Raw genomic sequence first — 25,070 nt, forward strand, 5'->3', positions numbered from 1 at the left:
ATGTTACGCAGCTGCAGTTGCTTTTGCCAGCTTGCGTTGCGGTCGGTTTAGTGAGAGCGGTTTAGTTTGGCCGGCTGGCGGAGTGCACAGCACGGTGCATGGTCCCCGCAAGAAGCATGCCTTGCAGCATCCACTGTGCAGTCAACTCACACGGCTCACTTGCTCGATAATAATGTCTCTGACATCGGTATAGCCTTCTAAGGAGAGCACCTCAAATAAGGTGAGCAGAGCGCTGCCTAGGTTGTCGAAGTTGAAGTTTCTCGGATTAGCCCTGAAGGTAGAGGGAGGACCACAGTGAAGGAGGAGGAAGGGATGTTTCAGTTTGCCAGTGTTCAGGTTTCACGGGCTCCAGAATAAGGCAGAATCAGAGGAATGCCACATTCAAATATGCACTCCATAGTACACCACAGTAGATCACCACTATGTGCCTTGCTTTCAGGCCTGTCGCTAGAGTTAATGCAAACTGCTGCGAACATAAAAAAAACAAAAAACAAAAAAAAACAACAATACAACGGCAGAGAATTTTCTTTTTTGACAAGTTCACCTTACCATTTGTTTATCGCACTTATATCTGACCAATTTGACAACAAGACTTACTTTTCGTTCAGTACTGCATTGGTCTTGCTGTATCTGCATCCTTTGTTATTATATATCTACTTCAAACATGTCATATCATTTCTGAGAACCCTCAGTGACAATGGCTGAGAACTGCTCTCAATATTATGAGCACTTTTTGCGCATTTCATCCACTTTACTACCATAAAAATTAAATTCAAGCTCCTGAACTTTACACAGCTCTGTTTACTTACTTCATTCACCGAGTCATTTTCTATGCAGCGTGTCCACCATGAGCCATGATGGTATTCACCAAAACTTTTGCCGCATTAGGTTAAAATTAAATCCAAAATACAAAACCTATATATAACCTAAATAGTGCACGCTTCCTTTTGTGAGCTTTTGTATACACACAAGCAAGAAGGCAAATAATATTGTGTATGTAATTATACTTCACACCTGTATTTCTTCCTACGTCACATCTTTTCTTTCTTTTTTTAGACCTCCTTTACAAATAAAAGCTTAATTTTATATGAAACTATTTCTGTCCTTTCTTTTTTTATGTGATGAATGTTAACTTCATCACAATGCATTGATACTTTTAAGCAATGTATGGTACGGTACTCATACAAGACTAAATACTGACAGGTACAATTGATCCATCTAACGTCCTTTTGTCAAATTTTACTAGGCTTCATGGCCTGGTGTTAATATAAATGGTATATAAATATAAATGGTAATATAAATGGTATAAGCTGGTTGCAAATAAAATACTACACCAATGTTGACCGACCTATGACAGGACGGTCATTTCACAGAACCTCAAAGATAGAAAGATTAAACAAAACAGACCACTTTGAGAAGCAGAACAATAAATAAGGCATGGCACACTGGAATTACCAGCAAGCCTCATGAAAAATTCCGAACGTGCACTGGCAGCAGGAGCTCTTTGTTTTACAAACCTGCATGGTTTTAAAGACACAACAAAACACACCCTGAACACGATGAGCAGATGTGTTCACGATATACATGTATGCAAAAATGATCTTGTATACAAATGGGTACCACTCTCAACAAAATAAAGAGCACCTGATCAGCACAGGTTTAAAGCTTACCGACAATGAAACATTTGCAACAATGGAGAAGGTTCTCCCCAGAAAAATTTTGAGAGGTGGAGATGGTGGGTGAGAAAACAACAGCAGCAAAGATAGCTGCACAGCTTTTCTTTTTGGGTCCATCTTGCGGCAGATGGCACGACTCCAAATCGCTTTGTTGCCTTTGTCTATCTATCGATGCCCCGCTAGTGCTAGAGTGCACGAGGTTTACATTGGCCTTGTCCAAATGTGGGATGTTCAGGGGAACCGTACCATGGTGAAAAACAGAACACTTTGGAAACGTAAAGCGCCAGACAAGCAGCTGCTGTACCTGCGGTATTATTGCATGAAAAGGAAAACGCACCTTTTCAGAAACATAAACCAGAAGGAAAGCAAGTAAAGAAAGAAAGCAGCGGCCGCATTGCCAGCATGTTCCAATTATTCAAAAGTTTGCCAACACAGGCCCTAAAAAATTATCGAAAACAATATGCATTGCAACATATTCTAACAGCTCAGGAAGCAAGTGGATTCAAGAGAGCAAAATATGCGTAGGCATATTTTATAATGAAAGTTGTCGACGGTGGGCAGGTGACTGAAGAGAAATCACTGCTGCCATCGTGAGGAGAACCCTGACAGTGGATGAAAGTTACTCTTTTGAAGCTTGGCATAGTTGTGCACACAAGTGTTGATGCGCAAAATCAAAAAAACGTACCAAACACGAGGCACCAGGATTACAGGGTAGGTGTCATTTTCTGCTGGCTGGAGCTTCATTTTGGTGACAAAGACCTTGCGCATGAAAAATCCAACACACTCCCTCTGCAAAGGATTAGGGTGCACAAAATAAAGTAGGCTCAACGAGCCGATTACTATTATATGAGCATGCACATGTGTAAGATATCCTGGTAACACAAACTTTTATTTATGGTATTTGCACATAATTATATCTCCTCTGTAAAGTGGCGATGCCTTAGTATTGCAATAAAGGGCTGTAGCTAATAGAAGTAGTACTATGCTCGCGGAGGCAAGGCAATTCTAGTTGCTGTATAACTTTTGCAACACAAACTAACACAAGAGGAATACTGAACTTCATCAATCAAAAGCACAAGTTAATCGCTCCTTACGCTTTACTCAAATTTCTCACAACAGAGTTGAGGCATTTAGTAGAATTAAGCTTATAACGATATTTTGCATTATTCTGCTGTCTTTTTTAATTACAGCACAAAGCCTACAACATGGTACTTTATATTTTGTGCCATAAAACTAGCTTCGAAATAAAAGTGACAAAGAGAAATAAAGTTAAAAAAAAGAAACAATACACACAGTAAAGCTCCGACTCTTAAGCAAGAAAAGAAAAAAGACGTAACCGCATCTGTCGCAAGTGCAAACAAAAATGAGGAGAAAGCAAGGAAAATGCAATGATGACATGACATAAGCAGTGTCTAGAAGAAGCAGTAATGCTCTTGCTATCTGATCGTTCTCTTCTCTAGGCAACGCTACTACCTATAAATAGCAGGCAATAAATGTCTCATTTAAACCTAATTCAAATGAGGTCCTATGTGTCACCTGTTAGCACATCTGACAAGATTCCATAAGCTCCAACAGTGTTTGCCACCCAACACACAAGCACTGAGCAAGTTCAAACCCAATGACCACCAGTCACTTTACTGTGGCAAGCAAGTTAAATGTGATACATATCAATATTTTTGTGCTTTTTCTTTTTACCTGCATACACTCTTCTGCATATGAATGCCAGCATCCGACAGTGCTATGTTTGTCCAATGTCAAAAGTGCTCTGCGTACATATTTTTGTCCCAGCTTTGCAAGAGCACAACATTCAGCAAAAAGTAGCTTAGTATGCACACTGTCACGACATCCCAACATGTGCATTTATTTTCAGTCTGAGTGACATTTTACTCACTGCAGTGTTGTATATTACCCGTTATATATTGGTCCCCTTTTCTGCGACAGCAATTAAAGGCTACTGTAGCGTAAAACCAGCCAGTAATTGATGGCTTACCCTAGTTTTGATGTCTGGATCATTGCAGCGTGCCAGTCGACCTCCAAACAGATGCACACCGTAGCACGCAAAGACGAACATGAGCACAATCAAGAGAATCGAGACCTGCAAGAAATGAGCTGCCTCAGCCAATGTGGAACTACTTCTCTTCTGCCAGGCATGTCAAAGAGTACATGCACAACTCGGCATAAAGATAATAAATTAACTTAGATGGCTGAGCCAATTCCCAGCATGCAGCATTTGGTTTCTGCAGATTTTGGTTGGTTTTAACTCCTCACATAGAAATGGGCTAGAAATTCCCTACTGGTACAAGTAAAGTTCTCACTAGATGCTTTATCACGAGCCCAACATATCAATGGCAAAAGTTATTTTACACAACTGATGAGATGTACAAATCGCAGCCAATGCCTTCACCAGCAGTTTCATATTCTCATCATTCTAAGCACACTTCACAATGTGAGCTTCCTGTAGTTTCGCAGCTTCTCTACATCTTAATTTTGATTTTTCTTTTCTTTTTAAGCTCACTGCATGAAAATCATTAAGACACAGGTGCCCGCTGTGCTAGCAAAAATGTTGAGCAGCAGCAAGAGAATATCTTAAAATTTTGTTTTCGGCGATCAGCACTACTACCCCTAACTTCATAAAACTAGGAAGAGATGTTCACCAAACTGTATTTCTTAACAGTAGTTTTGCTGATGGTTCTTAGAAAAAAGGCGGCAAGGATTATTAAGCACAGCCGATTCCAGGGAATGTATGCCAAACAACAGTGTCCGTACATCTCCTGCCCTAACTGTAGGTCTGCTTGCCTGCCTACTTATTCAGTGGAGGCAGCACTTGCAAACAGTAAACAAAGAAAGTGATCTCAGACCAAATATATGTTGGCCATCACTAGACACGCTGGCATGAGATCATTCTGAGCTTCTTGAAGCACAACAAAGAGAGACAGTAAAAGATGAGGATACAGGCGTGCTTCTGCGTCGTCGTATTTCACTGTCTGTGTTTTTACGACGTACACACACCACAAGGACACATTCCAGCAAGCAGTGACAAGTTTCCTTTTTTCCTCGACCGATTCCTTATCATCTATACTGCCACGCTGTGCCTTATTGCAGGTGTGCTCGCATGAAGTCAAATTTAGACATTTAAATAGTTGATTAAGTGTTACCGATATTCAGGCATTTATTCCTGCTTAAAAGGCCGCCTAAATTAAGCTCCCTCTTCAATTCCACCTTCAAGAATCTCTGCCGTGTCAAGCTGTTACTTCCACCCACACATACTGATGTGCACCACCAAACGCATGCATCTGTCCTTTCTCTTTTACTCCCAACTCCATTAGCATATGCGCACAGATTCATTGTCGCCACCTAGAACAAGACATAATGGATGACAATGTTACACAGTACTTTTACGTGTCCAAGTGACAACGCATGGTCACATGCCCTGACAAAAAGCCTTGCGTGCGGTCGTAATTAACTGAAAAGAGGTGGTATTGGCAGGCGGGGGCCTCTGCCACCAACTGACCAGCAGTATTTCCTTGAACCCGCGGCAGAGCTCGCAGACCACCTTGCGCATGTGTGGCACAAGGCTGAAGATCCTGAGCGGCCGCACACAGCGAAGCAGCAACAGCAGCTGTGTGCCCGACTGGGGCGGGACCTGCTGGGGCATCCAGCAGAGGAAGACTAGGCTCACCTGCGCAACGTCATGTACGAGGTGAGAGAAAGTCATTCTCATCACCACGACACCAGTTACCGTGTAAATGTTTCTGAGCACTGCACAGCATGTAAACGTCCCACGAAATGTGATCCAAAGGTTTATGATAAGCAGTACAGTCGCAAACAAACACATAATGCCAGAGTTAAAGCAAACTAGCAGTATTCACATAAAGCTAGATAGAGTATTTTTTACATCCTGCTGCTAATTTGAAAGAAACTAAATAGAAGAATATAAACCAGAAGATCTCCTGAACTGATATATTTGGGATACTATTACAGTTTTCTTTTTAAATGAAAATAAAAAAACTGCATAGCAAAAGAAGGGTAGATGAAGTCCTCAATTCTCTCTTTACACATCTTAGCGACATTACTCCATCTTTTCTTTATTACCTGCCAAGCTGTTGGCAAATAAAAAAGAAAAAAAAAAAGAACTAGCATCTGGACTACTCATCAGCCCATTTTGCTGCATATTACTAGACGGAAACATGAACTCCTCCCCATCCTTCATGCCTGAAGCTGTCCTTTCAAAATGTAGCAGCCTCATTGTTCAAAAAAAGAGAAAACCATCCCGAGATTGTGTTCATGGCGTGTGCCTCTGGAGTTGCTATACACAATAAATTCACGCAGCCCGAATTAAATGAACCACTCATTGCTAGCAAGGCGTTCACCTGAGCAGGTATGTTGGCCATAATTCTCAATGAATATGCATGTGCATCACTTATAAATAATTTTCTAGCTTACCCAAACTCTGGTTTTAGTAAAAATGACAGAGAATCTTTAATCCTGGACATCAATCTCTTAGTTAAGAAGTTTACCAACATTAATCACCTTTCACAGTTCCATTAAATAGTTAGATAAAAATAAGAATCAGTCTGCCTTTCAAGCAAAGGGATATTAATTTTTGATACTAACATACAGTTGTGCTGCATATTTTTGAAATGAGAAGAATATTTAAATGGATGATGTTAACAACAGCCGCCAATGTTTGAACCAAGCAAATATGAGCTGGCACAAAGTAGCACTGGTGCAAGGACCTGTTGCTTCAAAATAACAATAGATCAAAAGCAATACAGCACTCCCCTACCTCAATTTTTCTTTAGAAGGTATACACCAGGAATGCTGTATGCAACACAAAATATGTAGTCAGTAATAACTACTTGTAACCTAATGTATCGACAAGCAGCACACACTTCCAGCTGCCATTTAATGCTAGTCCATCAGCTTAACTGCCTGTCAATGAAGTAGGACAAAAGCAATAGATCTGATATAACGTTTTTGGTTGCAGTTTTTCTGGGAAACATCTATATCCTGGCAGATGCAGAAATATCTTACAATAAAAATGAAAACATCTCCAATGCCTCCGATGTCCTTGATGAGGGCCTTTGGCGTGAAGAACAATCCATCAGCAAGTGTCTTCAAAGTCAGTTCTATGCTCATTGCCACTACAAAAACATATTCTGCAATCTGTAAAAAAAAAAGAAAAGAAAAGCGATTAGATGTTCACCAGTTGTATGAAGATAAATGGCTTCACTGTTCATTTATCAGCTCCAAAAGTGCGATAGCCAGAAACAGCTGGAGGCCGAGAAGTATGGGTAACGAAGGTGAATGTACCAGGAAGTTTGCCCATCACAGTCCAATATAGTCTTGGCAAAGGTATAAAATTTGATGAATTGCCAACAATTGCAGATCCAAATGCCAAAGTGATAACCTGCGCACATCTTAAACGAAAGCATGACAGTTTCAGTTTATTTCCCACAATTACTAGGGCACATACGAGGTGCAGTGAGGGTGGACTTAGTGAAGTACTGAATATCAATTTTGTGCAAAAATGATGAATTGTTTTTTTCTAAATGAAGTTTAGCAAATACCAAGGTCATTAGGGCATAATTTTATTGCTGTTTGGAGGCGTCTGTGCAAATTACATTTCGCAACTTCCAAGTGCTAAATTATGAAATGCCAATTTGGAAACCCGGACAAATTTCAGTTCATTCTTTTATGTTGAAATCACAGCAATTACGCAACACAGTCCAGTGACCTTCTGGAAACAGACACAGCCACCACACGACTCCATGCCTTCACCTGAAGCATCGGTGTGTTCATGATGCGCTGTGTGGGTGTCTCCATCATCATGGACACGCAGGACAGCGTGGTCACAAAAATCATCATCCAGTCAAGGTATGTGACCAGTCCAAGCAGATTGCTGCAAAGAGCAGTGAAGTTCCCGTTTGCCTGCCTTTTATCTTGAAAAGTCAAAATCATGAGACTTCTTGCACAAGACATGCTTGACTTGTCCATATTAAAGCCAAATATATGCCTTTCACAAGTGTGTGATACGCAAAAATTCATGGTAAAGCTGGTAATATCACACTATTGGATGGAAAAAGGTCAGAGAAATATGCTTTTGGGCTGCTTTCCAAGCTTTTCAGGCAATGACAGAGCTCATATCACTAACCCAGGTATACTGCATTTACAAGCGGATATACAGGCAAGCTATGTCACCATCATTTTTTTCGACCCTATTCTGTTGCTACAATGCAAATCAGTGCTGGCCAAAGCACATGATAAAGACTAACTGGCGTGGCTTTTTCTTGAAGGAAGCATGATATGTCGCTAACTGAAATGGCTCACTCAATAATGGGCATATTATTTGTGTGGCCTGCATGACCATCATAAGTACATAGGGAGCACACTCACTGCACGGCCTTGTACTTGATCTTGCGCTCCTGTCCAGTGACAGGGTCCCTGAAGCGGGGGTCGTAGCGGGCGTACACAATGGTCTGGCAGATCTTACGAAACTTGCTCTCCCTGCCTACGACGAATAGGGGCGTGTCAAAGTAGGGGTGGTTTTCGCGGAGGTCCTCTTCCCGCTGGTTCCTGCATGGAGGCGTCGCCATTTGCTATTGACTGACGCAGTTCAATCACGGGCTCACACATTCTCAAGTAACAAGACAAGAATATGAGCGTTGTGCACAAAATAGAAGAATAAAAGGTCCGAACCGGCACTAACCTGAGCGATTTGGAAAACGCACTCAAATTTTCTGAAGATATTTCAAACAAGCCTGAAGCTTTTGGAGTGCCCTAAGCACATCTTTGTTCACTACCTAACAAAGGGAACATGCACGCGTTGCATGGCATACAGGGCCCATATTCCAAGTTTGCATCATTATCGAAAGTGTCGCTATCTCCCCGACTTCGAGTCATCTAATTGGTGGATGCACCAGAACCGGATGCCACTATCGCTTCCGGTTCCTGCACTTCCACCAGTCAGATGACTCAAAGTCGGGGAAATGGCGACACTTTCAATAACGATGCGAACTCGGAATATGGGCCCAGTAGGTGCTGGTGGCCTCATAATTAGGTACAGTTTTAGCGCCAGAGCAATTAAAGGCATGTTTGCCACTTCTGTGGCATTGGCACCTGCGGCATTAGTGTAGAAAAATGCAGGAGAGTAAGGAAAGAAGGGGAAGAAAGCTAAGCAATGCTGTGACATCAAGTCCCAAGTTCAGTTTCATGATTTTCTCTGCGTGCAGCAATGCAAACTGGCGCTTGCATGCTGTCCACCTCTCTTCAGATTTTTTACGTGCTCTCTATTAAGTGACATAAAAAACGCCATCGCAAAATGAAGAAATCAAGAAGACATTGCTTTTGTTTCACAATAGCTGAGGTGCAGTGGTCAGGATTTCTCAAACTAGTTTGGTTTTTGCGGTTTAGCGTCCCAAAGCAGCGCAGGCTATGATAGATGCCATAGTAGAGGGCTTCGAAAATTTTGACCATCTGGAGTTCTTTAACGTGCACTGACATTGCACAGCACATGGGCACCTTTCTTTTTGCCTCAATCAAAGAGCGGCACCACACAGTACACACAGGCTACACAGGATGTGTGCTACACAGGCTTTGTAACAGCTTCCAAGTTTTGTTTTTTGCTCAATACCTGACAATGACACTGTCTGCCTTTCCACATAGTCCATGTGCTCCATTTTCTTCTCTTGGCAAAAGTGGCAGCTAGACAGAAACAGCAGTAACTATTCTTTCACCAGATTTTCCAAGAACAAGCCACTTATGGGACATTGAACCTGAATGTTAAGTTCTTGCTGTTCTAGTCTCTTACGAACTCAAATTTGCACGCAGTTCCTGCAGCAAAAAACAAACAAAGACAATAAAAAGAAAACGACCATAGTAGCATTCACGTAGCTATATAGCTTACTACCATTTCATTCTAAGCTCTTTTCCACTTTGTTCAGTAAAGATTGCTAGCGAGCACCTTTCCTATATACACCTATATGATCTCACATTTCATTTCTTTCTCCCCAAAACATATAGTCGTTCAAAGCATGTTTCTTTTTTTTTTTTTTTTTAATTTGAAGACAACAAAGAACATCTAATTTTACATGCCTACACTGTGAAGCATAACTTGGAGGCAAAGCACCAAGCACGCAACTCAGGATAGAAAGGCCAGGACAGTTGTTTTTCACAATGATGCTGAATGGTGAAAGGCTTACTAGGTATGTTGTCAGTTTTCAAATACAAACATGCTTTCTTGCCAAGTACCTCAGCTTGATGGCAAGCATCTACAGCCCATGTTTACACATCATCATGATATCCTGCACACTAGTGGTTCTCAGTCAAGAATGTGTTGGCACCAGTTAAGGCAAATGAGGTCCTTGGGCGTTTAGATTTAAGGAGTTATGGCAGCAGAGGTTGAGTTATACACAGCTGAATGTGAACCTGAATAAAACTTGCCTTGGGGATGTACACAAAAGAGCACTGAAATACAGCACCAATTCATTTCCCCCATTCATCAATGCCCTGGCATCGTCATTAAGTCATAAATGTGAGAGGCTTCACTAAAGGTGGTAGCTACAGAGATTCTTCAGCACCTCAACACGTTATTGGAGGCCCTCGGCAGCCCACTGGTATGTACGTATACCCTCAAAACAAGTAGATGAAAATAAACTGGCAAAAAACAATATTCAATTTCTTTATCCTTATGCACATACACAAAAAAAATTGCGTGAACAGTGCGGCCCTACTAGAACCATCCAGATGCCGCATGACATGAGAACAGAACATGCCACCGACCTTTTCATCTCGGCTTGTTGGCGCTTCTGCTGCAGCATTTTGATGTCGAAATCATGCAGGCTTCTGCCAGATGTGGCAGCATTGACAGAACCCATGTCTCCATTTTCCTTGAGGTGGTCGTAGGTCTGCTTCATCTTCACCGAGCCACGAACGGACCTCCGCATGCTCCTAGATCGGGAAAACCTGACACACAGCAGCACATGTCAAAAGCACCTTAAGACCCAATTGGCAAAGCAATTATTCTTTTTTGCTTAGTGTAATACTAGCATAAAAGCCATCCATGGCTTATCGTCATCTGCTTACCTACGATCCAATCTCATGGGTTGCTTCTGGGTCTGCTTCTGACCTTTGACAGTCGCTGGGACAGGTCCAGATTCTCCATCCAATAGTCGTTGATTGTTGGAGTCACTGTTCAGAGACATATTTCCTTTTACTTTCGTGCTTATGTCTGACTGCAGACTGCCTTTGTGCTACATTTTCCTCAGTACTCATTAAGCTAATGAAACATAAGCATGATGTGTATGACAGCTAGAAAGCACTTCTGAGCAAAGTAAAGACATTTCCTCCCAATTTCAGTAACAACTATTTAAGAATATTAATTAAAAATGATTCTACCAATTTTTTGCAATGCTTTCAATGAAGTAAATGGCATTTTGTTAGCCAATGGCACCACTCCTGGAATAATAAATGTTGCCAATGTCTTAACATACTAAGCTCCAAAGATCACTTGTTCAAAAATACACATTTTATTTGCATCAAAGTTTTTGCTCCTAATTAACACAGCTTCACCAGGGATTGAATCACTTAATGATTTACTTTATGAAGTGACTAATTTTGTTAAAATAAAAAGATTTGGGTTCGGAATTCAAACCCACAGCCCTTGGCTTGTGAGCCAGACACTCTACCGACTAGGCCACGCAATGAAGCATACTTGTACGGCTAGAGAACCAGTGGGGGATTATACGCTACCCTGCCAGAGATCTCAAGATGAGATAAATGCTTTTTCATTCACAGCACATATAGGTAATCTTAAGTGCCCTCCGTAATTTACTGAAACACACAAGATGCTAGCTTTGTGCTTCACAGTGAGATCTTGGGCTATAGAAAGTTTCCCTTGCACCCGGGTAGATGCAGGCACTAGATTGGGACACTATACATAAGAAGGGGAAGAGTGAACTCACAGAACTATGCTAGTGACGCTGACTTTCTTGAGCAGACTGGCAGCATTGCGACCCTTGCTTGGTGAGGACAGCAGGTGGATGGGTGGCTTCTTGCGATACGTGACGAGGTTCTCAGGTAGATCAGCGGCTGCTGCCTTCTTCAGCTCCGAGCACTCCTCGGGCAGCTCCTCCGCAAACTGACGCATAAAGCTCTCCCGAACCTGCATGTTTGATAGGCATGTGCCACATCGCAGGCATTCAGCTGTAAAGAAACTAAGTGGAAAGGTGGAAAGAAACGGCTAATACACTACTACCAGCTTCCTTGCTTATGCTTAGCGAGCTGGCTCATTTACCATACTGATTGCACCAGACTGCCTGGCAAGCTCTGCATGCTACATTAGATTGCAAGTCAAAAGAAACGATTAATATAAACAGATGTAGTGGTCTAAGGCCGCATTACAGCCCCAAAAACAGTGTGCACTAAGCTGGCTCCTGCAGCCCTGGATGTGCTCTTTTCGGCCTCACGCAAAGCTCTCATGAACTTTACACAGAATGAAGGGAGCCATTGATAACAGGCACAAATGCTTCAATTCACTGCAGCAACAAAGGAAAAAAAGTAAGCTATAACTGGGCCTTACAAAAACCTGCCACCTTCTGTCTCTCTGTGCACCCATGTCCGGACAGGACTTTTATAAAGATATGTTTAGCCTGTTTATGGGGTTTACCCACAGCTAATCAGGCCATGAGAGACACCATAGTAGAGGGCTCCAGAAATTTCGACCACCTGGGCTTCTTTAACATACATTGACATCGCACAGCATAGGGCCACTTTGCTTTTAGCCTCCATCGAAAAGCGCCCGCCGCGGCCCAGGATTCGATTCTACTTCCTTGGGCACAGAATTCAAGTGCCCTAACCACTGCATTACCACGGCGGGGGTCTTTTACAAAGCATGACTATGTTACAACACATCTATGCTTGGAATCAGCCACCTTTTGAAACCTTCCTGTCATAGATGTAAATGATCTTGTGGCATGAGTTTTGATAGCACAGCAGCTCAGTGTTTCTTCTGCTGCAATGGTGACAGCCGAACAGGTGCCACCTTCTTGTTGAGGGGTTTTCAATGGTTTTTGAATTCTTAGTCTAGCAAAAAAAAATAAGACGCCCAACTACTATGCTGGAGTACTTGGGTTCCATCCCGACTGCCGGCCGCTGCGTTTCGATGGAGGTGAAACAAATAGGCGTCCATGTACTGTGTGATGTCAGCACACGTTAAAGATCCTCAGGTGGTCAAAATTACTCCGTAGTCCTCCACTAGAGCTCCTCTTTCTCTCTTTCCACTTTCTCTCCCACCTTTTTCCTTTCCCTTATGGTGCAGTTCGGGTGTCTACAGAAACAAGTGTGACAGATACTGCACCTTTTCCTTCCTGTGAACCTATTATTATTAGTCTAGCAAAAAAGCTACCTGCAAAGTTTTTTTTGTGACTTGCACTCTAGAGCCAAAAAAATTTGTCTTTAACCAATCGTTGGTGATGGACACATGACCATCAGTGTCACCACATGCACAGATGCCCATTCATGAGTGAAGAAGCACTTTTTTCCATCATGCTCAGCACAACCATACTGGTATGCTGAGCATGCTCCTGTTGTTTATTTCATATATATAAATGGGTGCATTCTGAAAACTGAATTGCATTCTTTAACTTCTTTTTCTCCTGGCAAGCTGCAATCTTAGAAAAACTATCATTTTCTCATCAAACAGCAAATTGGTTTTTAGTTTTCGGTTTTTATGGGGTTTAACATCCCAAAGTGACTCAGGCTATGAGAGACATCATAGTGGAGGGTTCCGGAAATTTAGACCACTTGGGGTTCTTTAATGTGCACTGACATCACACAGCACACGGGCCTACTTATTATTTCTATTTGTGCCTATTCATTATTCAAACCTGACTCTTTAGAGTAGTAGTATCAGGCCATAACAATTAAGTGACTTTTATAGGCAGTCTTTGTAGGCTGTTTCACCCTACATGAAATCTGCAGCTACTGAATGACCTTTTTTATGAGTGTAGGCATAAGCGGCATGATAGGTTGGTTGCCAGACGACACGGAAGATGGACCACACTTACCTTGGGCACGCCAAACTCCGAGGGTGCTCTATGGAGTCGTGTCATTTGTGGGCTGTCGGCAAACTTTTCAAAGAAGCGGAGCCGTATTGGTAAGCCGTCAGTGATGCCCGCACTTTGTTCTCTCGCTTTAAGCTGCAATGAGTTGGCGTTTGCTTGATTAGGTAAATCACGAAACCAAATGTACTGAGATAGTACTACGAGATAATATTACCTGATGTGAGTATAAAAAATTTCCTTCAATACAGAAACATTATAAATGCTGCTAGCAAAAGGCATTTTCATTTTAAAGCTTTAGGCAAGTACCTAGAACTGGATACCGACTACTAAGGCAAACACAACAACAAACATCACTCACATAATGCCATAAGTGATGGTCATTTGATACTTACTTGTTTCAGCTTCTTAATGTCTTCGTCTAACTCCAAGTTGTCAAGAATGACTGCTACAAAAAGACTGAGCACAATCTAGAAAAACAACAGTAAATGAGCACAGCTGCTACATATCAAAAGAACCATCTTTTTCAAAAAAAGCAGGATTTACATATGGAATGAAATGTTATCTATCTTACCAAGGACACAAAGAGGTGATAAAGGATGAAATAAATGGCCACAAGTGGTCCAATCGTTTTGCTTGTTCGTAACATCGTTTCGTTCATCACCTCTACCCAACCTTCTTGGGTGAGGATTTGGAACATTGACATAAATGCCTGAGAGAGAAAAATAAAATACAGACTGATGTAAATTACCTTCTCAGAGCTTCATTTACTATACTGCACTGGTACACCATGCCAGGTGAAAAAAAGAAATGGTGCCACGTTCTGTCCAACACACTCCTAGCCCCATCCTTAAATAACATAACTAACCCACCTTGTAGCAACAGTATGACTTCTAAGTCTTCCTTACACAATGGCAAAAAGCATTACGATTTTGCTAACTGTTTCGATGTAATAAGAATGCTTGAATGAAAACCAAAAGCTGTAGTGCTCAACTACACTAAGACTATTTTTGTGCATTAAAACTCGAAAATTTTCAAAAGTATCAGAAATTGTAAAAAATTTGCTGTGGTTTAGCTCTGGTTAATCCAAGCTGAATTGTGAAAGCAATGGTGGAAGCCTCTTTTGACTGCTGCATTATTCCCCTATTACGTCCTATTAGTGTAAGGTGCTACATTATTGGGGATACTTAAGCTCATCCTTTAAGAGTATGACGTGAGAGTGTAAGCTACCAGCCCACATATAAAGTCACGCTTCAACCAAGCCGTATGGACATGCCTGCGTATCGTAGGGGTAATGAGAATGCAAATGGTTGTGGCAGACTGATTCTGATATCATCCTCCCATATGAAAGGAGCGACCCGTGTTGGCAGCTCCTTCTTGTGGCATAGGGGGAGACCGTAGCTACGCCTCTTCACGGCGTAGCTTCTCAAAAATACCACGCTCAAAAGTGCCGAACAATTTAGCAAATTTATTATTTCAGTATTGCCGGTATTTAGCAAGACTTTGCTCCATATTACAAATTATCTGTAGTTTGTGAACATGCTTAACCACTGCAGCTACAGATTTTGAAAAGTGTTGCACAATTACTTAAGAATAAAAAACCGCAGTTTCAATTTATTTCAAACTGCTTGCTCTTATTTTCGCTCACTAGGCTTCAGTCATTCCAGTTCCTGGTAAGCAGCCATTGAGTAAAATGCTGCTGAGGAAAATACCGCTGCAATGAGTTCCAAGTAAAAGCGTGCAAATATTCTAAATTTCTAAAATGAATCGAATATGTATAGTATTTTGGTAGTGTTCTCATCAAGAAATAAATGTTCGAGAATATTTGAATATTAAAAAATTTTGCAATGCAACATTCGGAAAAGATTGAATATCGTGCCAACGTTTACAAACCGAGCCGTGGCAGAGCCATAGTATCTGCACAAATTATTTGAAGGTCGAGTTTAAGTGTTCAGAAAACAGTACAGAGATGTTCTATTTGCTTTCCTCTCCATTAATTGTTCGTGTTGACTGGCCACATTTGGATGCTGCTACCCAAGGGCTGAGTGATGAGAGGGTTAAAAAAAAAAGCTGGAAATTTTGAAAAAGAAAAATAATATATATGCATAGGGTATATATTTCCTTTTTTGCTCAAACTTTGGATAATTCAGCCATTTTCTTCTGTCCCTTGAAATCTGACTTAAAAGCTGATGAGGTTTCAGATTTCAATAAACTTAAGGGGGACAAATGTACAAAGTGTGCAGGTAAAGAACGCAGTTTTTTTTTGTGCTAGCATTTGAATTGCCGATGTAATTACCAAATAAAGTGACACAGACATTCCGACTTCTCTGCAGCGCACCGCAAACCCCCAGTTCAGCCCACTCGTTTGTTTGCATACGTATGGTGAGTCACTAAACATATCATACGACCGGGATTCATAGAAAATTTGACCACAATAGCTGGAAAATCATGTTATTCAGGAATGCATTAACAGGAAGAAAAATAGTGGAATTCTACAGGTCATTTTTATTGCCCTCAATTTATAATGTGTGAACCAAAATATTACACGAACCAGGAACATACTGAGGTTTTACTTTAGTTATTAAAATTTAGTATTTCTCTATAACCAGTTAAGTCAACTGGCATTTCAACGTGCTTCCTAGCAGCTTACCTCTGGAAATGATTCAAATTTCATGAAGTCTGAGAGGCAGCAGAACAATTGCATACTGATGCTAGATGTGATTAGCAGTAAACACATGGTGAATATGATGAGGCTTCCCAATTTCTTGCCCGGGCCGAAAATCTGAAATAGCAAGCACAGTTGCAAATATAGATGAAAAAGGGCACACGAGGTGCTGACCAGACGAAATGAGCACATATATCTGTTTTAGTCTTTGTACGTGCAAAATTCATACGTACCGATTCATGCACCATGCCAATGATTCCCACATGCGTACATACCTTGTAAACAAAGTCTTCAAGCACTGGTGATGCTTTTATAAGCCTCACAATCCTCAAAACCTGCATATGAGAAGAAAATTTTTAAAAGGCAAATTACAAGTCTTCAGGTTACAAACAGGCCTATTTTACTTCTAGCCTTCTCACCTCTGACACAAGACAACTTCTTCTCATATCAAATTCATGCCAAAGACGCTAATCTCTTTAAGAAATCATTTGCATGTTCTACATAAGAAAAATTTACCTCCTCAATGTTAGCATTACAGATGAAGATAGGATGGCAATCAAGAGGTCCCAATGGTTTATGACATCATTCTAAATTACGCAGTATGTGGTGTTCAATACATGAGCTCGAGGAACACAACAAACTCGTGCACAAAGGCCTAATTGTCACATGTGCTCTCCTACAATCCGTCACTACGTTCCAGTCAACTATATAACTTTGCCTGACGGTCAGACTGAACTTGAGTGCGGTATAATGTGACAAGAAATGTACTAAAAATCGGCGCACCTGAAAGTAAGTCAACTCGGAGGTGAAGAACTCTGGGATGAGATGCAGTGTAGTCCCAATGGCCAAGATGAACTCTAGCTTGTGCAGGGAACGCTTGATGTACCCATGGAAACCAAGGCACCAAATCTTCAGGAGTACTTCCAAATCAAAGAATATTGTGAAACCAATCTGCAACAAAGATGCAAACACAGCAGTACAGTAATGCAAAAGGATAACTGTGGCAAGAGTTGAAGGCATTAAATAAACAACTGATTAAGACGGATCTCCAAAATGATCATCAGTGGCAGTGAGTCAGGAGATAACCTATAGACTTTCAAGCAGAGAGCAGATAATACAACTGAAGTGCATAATTGATGAGCTGAACTGCACGACTATAACAGAGAGGAAATGAAGGTCAAGTTTTTCAAAACGACTCGAAAAAACAGCTGTCATAGCTGCAAACGTATTTATGCGGCACCAAGTGTTTCTATAGCCGGATACAACTAAAAGAAAAAAATTAGCAGATGCTCGTAAAGGAAGGCCTTCAGCCAATGGCACTGACTGACCCTCATGATGGCACTCCAAGCCTCCCAACACTTGTTAAGCCTGCATTAATTTGCAGCCACAGCCTCTTCCAAAGTGCTGCAGGTCACCTTGAGATTAACGACCTCCGAAACTCCTCTCATATGTGCATATGCTTAATTTCATAACAGCGAACTTGCCAGATAATGAGCGTTCAAAATTCACGTCTTTTAAGATGAAATGATATTCAACCAGACAAAGTATTGAGGTAAGTTGCCAGACACCATGTGGCTCAGCAAGAACAGAACACATCCTTACCCAATAATGGCAGCGTTTGAGCGAGTTGGTTTATTCTGTCGATCGTGTGTCTGTCTTAATCTGCAGTCCTCGTCTTTAACTGCGCTTAACATCACTTTACAACTGAACAGTCCAAGCCCCACTACTAATGCCTGCATTCAAATAAAAAAATCCACAACAGCTGCCTTACAGAGCAAGAACTTAGCTTGGACAGTTACGCCAATCTGATATCTTGACTCCACTTAAACGGCAAGCATACAATGCTTCAGGAAAAACACAAGTCACGTCACTTTTCAATGGTACTGCAGATGAGACAGGTGACAACTATGGTTAGAGGTCCTTTGCATTGAATGTGGGTGCAGTACCTCGGCAAAGTAGTAGGTCTTGAAAAAATCCTCCCTTGGTCGCTCGTCGTGCACGAAGGAGATGCTTGCGGCCACAAAGGCATTCGCCACATTCACCATCATGACAATGACCTGAAAAGCAGCCGAGTGGATGGCCACTTGGAGGCATCGCGGAGCTTTACCACGGCCTTTGCTCTCGTCTACCGTAACCAGCTTCCAGCCTGTGTCGTCCCCTTTCAGCACCTGCACGCAGAACAGATAAGTCTTTCGCACAAAGATCAATGAAGTTCGCTTTAATATGGTCAGGGAGCGGACACACTTGCGAAGCCAGCAGCTTCTATAATGCTGAGCATAGCCTCCCACATAGTCCGTTCTTTGTGGCTTTACTTCAAGTGAAAACGCCAGGGAAAACCCCACGTCATAACTCGCTGAGATTGAACAACACTCTTTTACAACACAGAATAAACATCTCTTCTAAGTTTTGCTGTTTCCTGGCAAACCTGACAAACATAACTGCAATGACTGAAATCTAGTCATGAAAGGGCGGCTGCGTCACTTTTTGAGAGGAGTGGTGTTTTTGTGATTAGGAGCTGGTATTGTATCGATACAATCCTACTCCATTTTTCTCCTCAGTGTCCCTTTGAAGCTTTGCTAAGAAAAATTGAAAATAAAAAAGCTCCCTGGAATTTCACTCGCCAGTGACTACATCTATATGCCATAATTTGAGTAATAATTTAGCGCATTTTAATCCTCTGCTTGAGTAATAAGAAAGTTTAAAGTAAGAGATGGATTACTTAGAATGCAACACATGAAAAAACCACTGTGTGTTGTGTCCATGAGCTAACTAGCCCCAAAGCGCACATCTCTGATGATAAGCTATAAAACCTTTCACAACTGAATGCAATACACAGTCATGTGCTAAGAACTATACGATATGATTCAGAGCTGTTCTGAAAAAACTCTAAATTAGTTCATTGTTTGAACACTACACTAATGCCACATTTGAAATGGTCTCAAAATGAGAAGGCATGCTTCCTACCTGGGGTGTTGATTCAGTTTGAATTTGGACCCTTTCCCCCCACATTTGCTGGAATTGTACTCGAATCTCGTTGAATGTTTCAGTGATGACCGCAATGAACACATTCTGCAAAGGACGAAGCAGATGGACATTACTAACAGCAATATGTAACATCTTTTTTTGAGCTGAAACATAATGCACCTACAGATGAATAACAAACAGATCCCTAATTCTGCACTGCATTTTCCAGAATAGTACAGCATAAGAACTAGACTTTTCAGTCTATTCTTTCCTGGAGGCATGGCAAAACATGAAGAAAAAAAATAAAGAGAGCCCCAGAATATTGTTTGAAGTGCATTTACACCTGAAGCCAGTCTGTTCCCCCCAATATAACAATTATGTCTTCATGCTTAATTAATTATTGTTTGTGTGACTGAAATGACAGGTCTTGCCTCTTGACATTCCTTATGTGAGAAAATGCCTTGCTCTCAGCCAGGAGATACCGTTATTCTTTTGCCATCAATTATTTATCAATCGGGTGCAACTTTTGTTGACAGCTTGCATTATCGCTTTAGTTCGTTTGCACTAAACAATGGATGAAATGCAACGGAGACAAACATAATAGAGCCCGGGGCAGGATTGGTGGATACTATCCATACCTTTTAAGCAGACGACTTTTATTGCAATGACTATTAAAAATTTTTTTTTAAAGACTTAATAGCTTTATTGCACACAACAGGGATTTGTGAACACGCTGATATAAAAAACTGCATTTTTTTCTAAACTACTGAACACCTGTGGATGATTTCACAAGGATGTTAACTGTAATTAACAGTTGTACCGACTAAATTAACATATAATGTCCTCCTGCAATCAGTATTAAAAGTTATATATTTTTACCAAATTTGTTTATATACTATATGATGCATTTATAACAAAGATAGTTTTTATTACTGTGTCCCTAACTGCTCTTTGCCACCATTTTAAACAAGTCACATGTCACCAACAAGCATGTTCATTACTTTGTATATCCACGTGAAAGAAACAGCCCATGCATGTCGGTAACACATCACAATCACTGCACAAAAGTGTTCCTGTGCTGTATAAATTCTTCTTTCTGGTTGGGTAACCATTGCTAACACAGTGGGTAGGAAGAAAAGTGAGGTTGGTCAAAGGGCCTCGAACCCGCTACTTCCCGAGGCAGATGCCCTACCATGAGTCCACTATTTTAGTCCATGAGTCCATGCCAATAGCCCCAAAATTAAACCCCAGTGACTGATTAGATAACTGTCCAGCAATATTCTTTTGTATCCAAACTCATGGTGAAATGAAATGCTGCTTAGGCTCCCCCTTATTACTACCAGCCAGGCACTTAACTACACTTAACTGGTTTCATTCTTGCCATAAATGAAACAGTGACCTTTTGCCTTTATCCATATTTCACACATACGCATGCGAAGGTGCATCCTATCATGCAGTTGGCCACAGCAGTTTGGTGCCGGCTGGCACACAGGTAAAAGCGGGCAAATGCTTAGGACCTCATGTACAGTACAGTCCACTGTTAAAGGGAACGTACGATCGCATGGCCTGCACACTACTTGAAGCGCTGCCACCAACAACTGGCGAGAATGGACAGCACCGTGTGCATGCTGGAGAAGAGCAGTCAGCAGTGGTCACTGTGTATGCACCTTGTGCCATTGTCTGACTCTGGCTCTTGTGGGAGAGCTTTGCAAAGCGCCGTAGCCATGCGGTGTAACGTTCCCTTTAACAGTGGACCATACTGTACATGTGTGAGTGTGCATAAAGATGGCTCCTCCACTCACTTTGACCAACCACGCAAGAAAGAAGATCATGGTGGTGAAGTAGAAAGTGGCTCTCCACGCTGGAAGACTATCCATGGCCTGGTACATGAGAATGGCCCATCCCTCGGGGGAGGCTGCTTGGTACACCGTAAAAAAACTATGGGCTGCAAGAGACGGGAATAGCATGTGACTAAGCGCACTGGGAAATTGCTGCTGCTGAACGCAGCTTGCAAGATGAAGGCACCCATAACCACAGTGAGCAAATGACTGAATGACTCACCTCTGAAGCAATACTGCCTGACTGCACAACAGAACCATTTTTTTTCTACGCCAGTTTACAACACTATCATATTTTGCGACTGCAAGCTGTCTACCTTTTTCTTTTCTGAAAACCTGAAGTGGAAGGGAAATCGACTTACAATAAAAGCCAAACGCATGGCACTTCCAGGGTGTCAGAAATGATATGGTTTGATTGCAATTTAATGTGTGCCCTACAGCTCTCCTCGTACAATCTCTCCATGCCTACAATCGTATAGCACTTGCAATCATGTAAATACATTATATTGATGAGAAAACTGTGTTCACTTTCTTCTCACACACACTGTCTATTTCATAGTGTTCTTCCTTTGTGGTGTTTAGTGCCAACGTAAACAATGAGGATAGTCATCACACATAATTATAGAAAACGATGTGTCACAACACAAGTAGCTGGGACACAATCATAAAGCTATCATCACAAATACAATCCTCCTGTGCTGGTTAGTTCACACTGATAATATGCACCTGCTCCACTGATAAAAGGCCATCTGCAATGTGTTTGCTGTAGATCCATCCAACGTTCTTGCTTTTTATCACCTCTGCTAAACAACTTAAAGGTAGGAACTGTACACCTGATACTTTCAATCATTGATAACAACAATCTCACTATGCAACACCACAATGGCTCTAATTGAAAATTTAGTGATCCCTGTTTCTGTCCCCATCAGATGCCAAATGTCAAGTACTATAGGCAATCTAAGATAGCAACCAAACAGGATCTAAATGAAGTAGAGTAACATTAAAAGCATCAGAGAACAATGTTTCCAGTTGGAAACAAGCTAGGAGATAACTCTTTGCAGGATAAACTGGCTAGATAAATCAGATGGAGATAAATGGCATTGTGCGTTGCATGCTGCTACCAGGAGGGAATACCTCTGGTGCATTTAGTAATTAGAGGTGGAACTAGGTTGGATTAGGTTGCATTAAGCGCAATCCGAGTTTGAGCCACTCAGGGAGCCAACTAAGCACTGTAGGGTTCCAGCTGGAATCCTAAGTTTGAGCCAAGTACTTAAAACTAGTCAATGAACTGCTGCATTGAGTACAGTAATAGCTGCAGCCAGAAGCTACCTGATGTAGCATGACCAACTGGGGGAGCCCTCCTGCTCCCACTTGCACTGAACCTGCCTGCTACTAGTTAAGTAGAACCCCTGTAAATGGGACCAGCTTTATGCTTTTAATTAGTACACCTTTTAATAACTGGTTCTGTGACATCTTTTGCTAATTTATGCAATAATTTAAGATTCGACAATGATCTCTGCTGACGTGACCACTGTCCAAAGCAGTTTTAAGTGAATAAACATAAAACTAAGAGAAAATGATGCAAATGGAGTCTACCCTCAATTCTTTCCACTTTTAATTTATACATAAACAACCAAAATGTCCTTAAACAGTTCAACTGTAATGTCTCTTAATTACTCTTAATGCTAACTATGAACAACGTGACTGCAATTTAAATGAACGAATCAAGAACACACAACAGTGGGCAAATTCTGACTGACCTATATAAGTATACTCTGCTCAGAAAAAAAAGAAAGAAGAAAAGAATACACATACCGAAATCGTCGAAGCCATTGAACCCAGAAATGCTCTTTGGAAGATTCAGATCCATACACACCATTCCCTGAGGACATTCATACCCGGACTCTTTGTCCATTGAACAATAGGCATCTGGCACGGCAAGGTCGTTCAGTGTGACCTTTCTGCACACGTGTGAAAGAGAACAAAGAGAAACCAAGCACTCAGACTCTTGCAAAGTCTTGTAAAGGGAACATTTTGAGCACTAGGCCAAGCTCATCTGACAACTGGATGTAATGAGTTTTGCACAAGAAAACGTTTCAAGCCTTCTTTGTTGCAGTACTGTTTCTTGCTGTCTTAAACGATAGCCAAGCAGCAGCTGCAAAGTATTACAATGCTCTGAAGAAATAGCGCAACTTAATTATTAGCTTTTGACATAATCACCACAAAGGTAAATGAGGCGTTGCTAACGAGAAAGAAGCTGGCGGGTTAAAAAAAAAAAAAAAAAACATATATTGATGGGCAATCATAAAATGCGATGTGCCAATTAAATGAACGTTAGATGTACTGGTCTTCCATTTCGCTTTTATCGTGATTGATTTCCCACTGTGTCTTTTGTTAAGCTGTTGTATGGGCAGTGAGAGGCCTCTGGAGGGGAGAGACTGCTGGAGGGTGGTGATAGAAGGCACTTCTGGAGAATGAAGGCAGTCGGGTGGGTGGTGGGTGGAGGAGTCACACACATGGACCATGGCGCTTTCACGGAGCAAGTGCTACTGGGCGCAAGCACTTACCGATGCAACGTCTCTGGCCAGTGCCCACATTTGTTAAAGGGGGATTATGTGTGCTGCCCTTCTGCCTAGCAATGCAATTCGGGCCATTTAGTTTTCCCGTTTATGTATTTGTGATACTGTTTACACTAGATGTGAGGCACTAAATTGACTTTTTCAGCAATGAAGTCCCTCACTGAGTGAATGTTCTGCCACAGTATAAAATCTGGTCAGTTTTGCTTGCCTCCAGAACAGCGCAGCAACAAACATTCCCCTGCCATTATTCAGCACATATGCTGCTGCCGTTCTATGCTAATAAGACCGAGGCAAGCAGTCACTAGGTCTCTAAGACCATTTCTTCGCAGGAGGCTGGGAGCTGTGCAGAATTCCAAGTCACACTAGTGATTCCATAAAATGATAGGCCAATCATTTTTGGTTTCTGCCAGTAAAGGAGGCACCATTTGATTTCTTTCTTGGCCTATATTTGACTAGGCTACTGGGAATGCTATCAGGTCTTAGAAGCAGTGCCAATTACCACTTACAGACAGTCTAGCTACATGCAAGAAATCTTCCTCTCTGAAAAGCTTGATGCCTAAAAAACAGTGCGTGCTAAATTTTTGCAAATTCTCAGAGCAAATACAACATTTGCTTCTCACAGCTTCACCTGTCTTGGTTCAATACTGCAACTTAATTGAGCTTCACTACGTGTTTGTCATTGAGACACTAATTAACCATCACTGCAGGAACATAAATACTGTGCTGCTGATACTGTCATGACAACATAATCAAAATGTGTGATCTGGGAACATTGCAAGAAAAAATAAAGATAATAATGCAACAATTAGCTATTAAAATGCAATAATTCCTAGTGCTGGGTAGTAGAGCTCGTGCCCAATGCTGCTAAGAAAGTAATTAAAACTTTGATTGGCTTGCAACTGTGAGCAATAATGTAACAGTAACATTCTTCCAGTAATGAGCCATCAGCAACTAGCTGTTTTACTACTTTACCACTCATGCACCACAGCTAAGAACTTTCATTTAAAATTCAACTCAGCGAGACCTCAAGATCAGCCTAAAAATAAGAGAAAAAAAGAAAAAGAAAACAGACATTGCCATTTCTGAGAAACTACGAAAGATTAATAGGATGTCCAAATGTCTCACAGCCACTGGATTAACATTCACAGAGTGAGGCAAAGTACGGCTTGGGCAGAGAATAACAAATGTGATGTGTGTTCAGGACATTAGTTCCTAACAGAGCACAGTAAAGGCATAAGAAGCCATTTTATTACATTTTTTTGTGGACTGATGAGCTTGAATTCAAACCT

At 41.4% G+C, this 25,070-nt stretch overlaps 1 protein-coding gene across 1 annotated transcript in view; it reads right to left on the minus strand.

Annotated features, from left to right (window-relative positions):
• The window catches only part of na (sodium leak channel non-selective protein na), a 60,309-nt gene that overhangs the window by 22,971 nt on the left and 12,268 nt on the right, over positions 1–25,070 (minus strand). The window contains exons 7-25 of the mRNA XM_084595476.1: positions 23,018–23,163; positions 21,167–21,309; positions 19,365–19,469; positions 18,347–18,568; positions 17,184–17,351; positions 16,676–16,735; positions 16,386–16,517; positions 14,310–14,447; positions 14,131–14,205; positions 13,742–13,873; positions 11,639–11,838; positions 10,761–10,865; positions 10,458–10,640; positions 8,073–8,252; positions 7,458–7,578; positions 6,711–6,842; positions 5,188–5,355; positions 3,667–3,771; positions 2,362–2,465 (exon numbers count right to left, since the gene is read on the minus strand). Coding sequence (XP_084451602.1) covers positions 2,362–2,465; positions 3,667–3,771; positions 5,188–5,355; positions 6,711–6,842; positions 7,458–7,578; positions 8,073–8,252; positions 10,458–10,640; positions 10,761–10,865; positions 11,639–11,838; positions 13,742–13,873; positions 14,131–14,205; positions 14,310–14,447; positions 16,386–16,517; positions 16,676–16,735; positions 17,184–17,351; positions 18,347–18,568; positions 19,365–19,469; positions 21,167–21,309; positions 23,018–23,163 — 2,619 coding nt within the window. The remainder of the gene's footprint in view (positions 1–2,361; positions 2,466–3,666; positions 3,772–5,187; positions 5,356–6,710; positions 6,843–7,457; positions 7,579–8,072; positions 8,253–10,457; positions 10,641–10,760; positions 10,866–11,638; positions 11,839–13,741; positions 13,874–14,130; positions 14,206–14,309; positions 14,448–16,385; positions 16,518–16,675; positions 16,736–17,183; positions 17,352–18,346; positions 18,569–19,364; positions 19,470–21,166; positions 21,310–23,017; positions 23,164–25,070) is intronic.

Source organism: Amblyomma maculatum, chromosome 2 (assembly GCF_055883805.1).
Source record: "Amblyomma maculatum isolate TAMU_Amacu chromosome 2, ASM5588380v1, whole genome shotgun sequence".
NCBI classification, from domain to species: Eukaryota; Metazoa; Arthropoda; class Arachnida; order Ixodida; family Ixodidae; genus Amblyomma; species Amblyomma maculatum.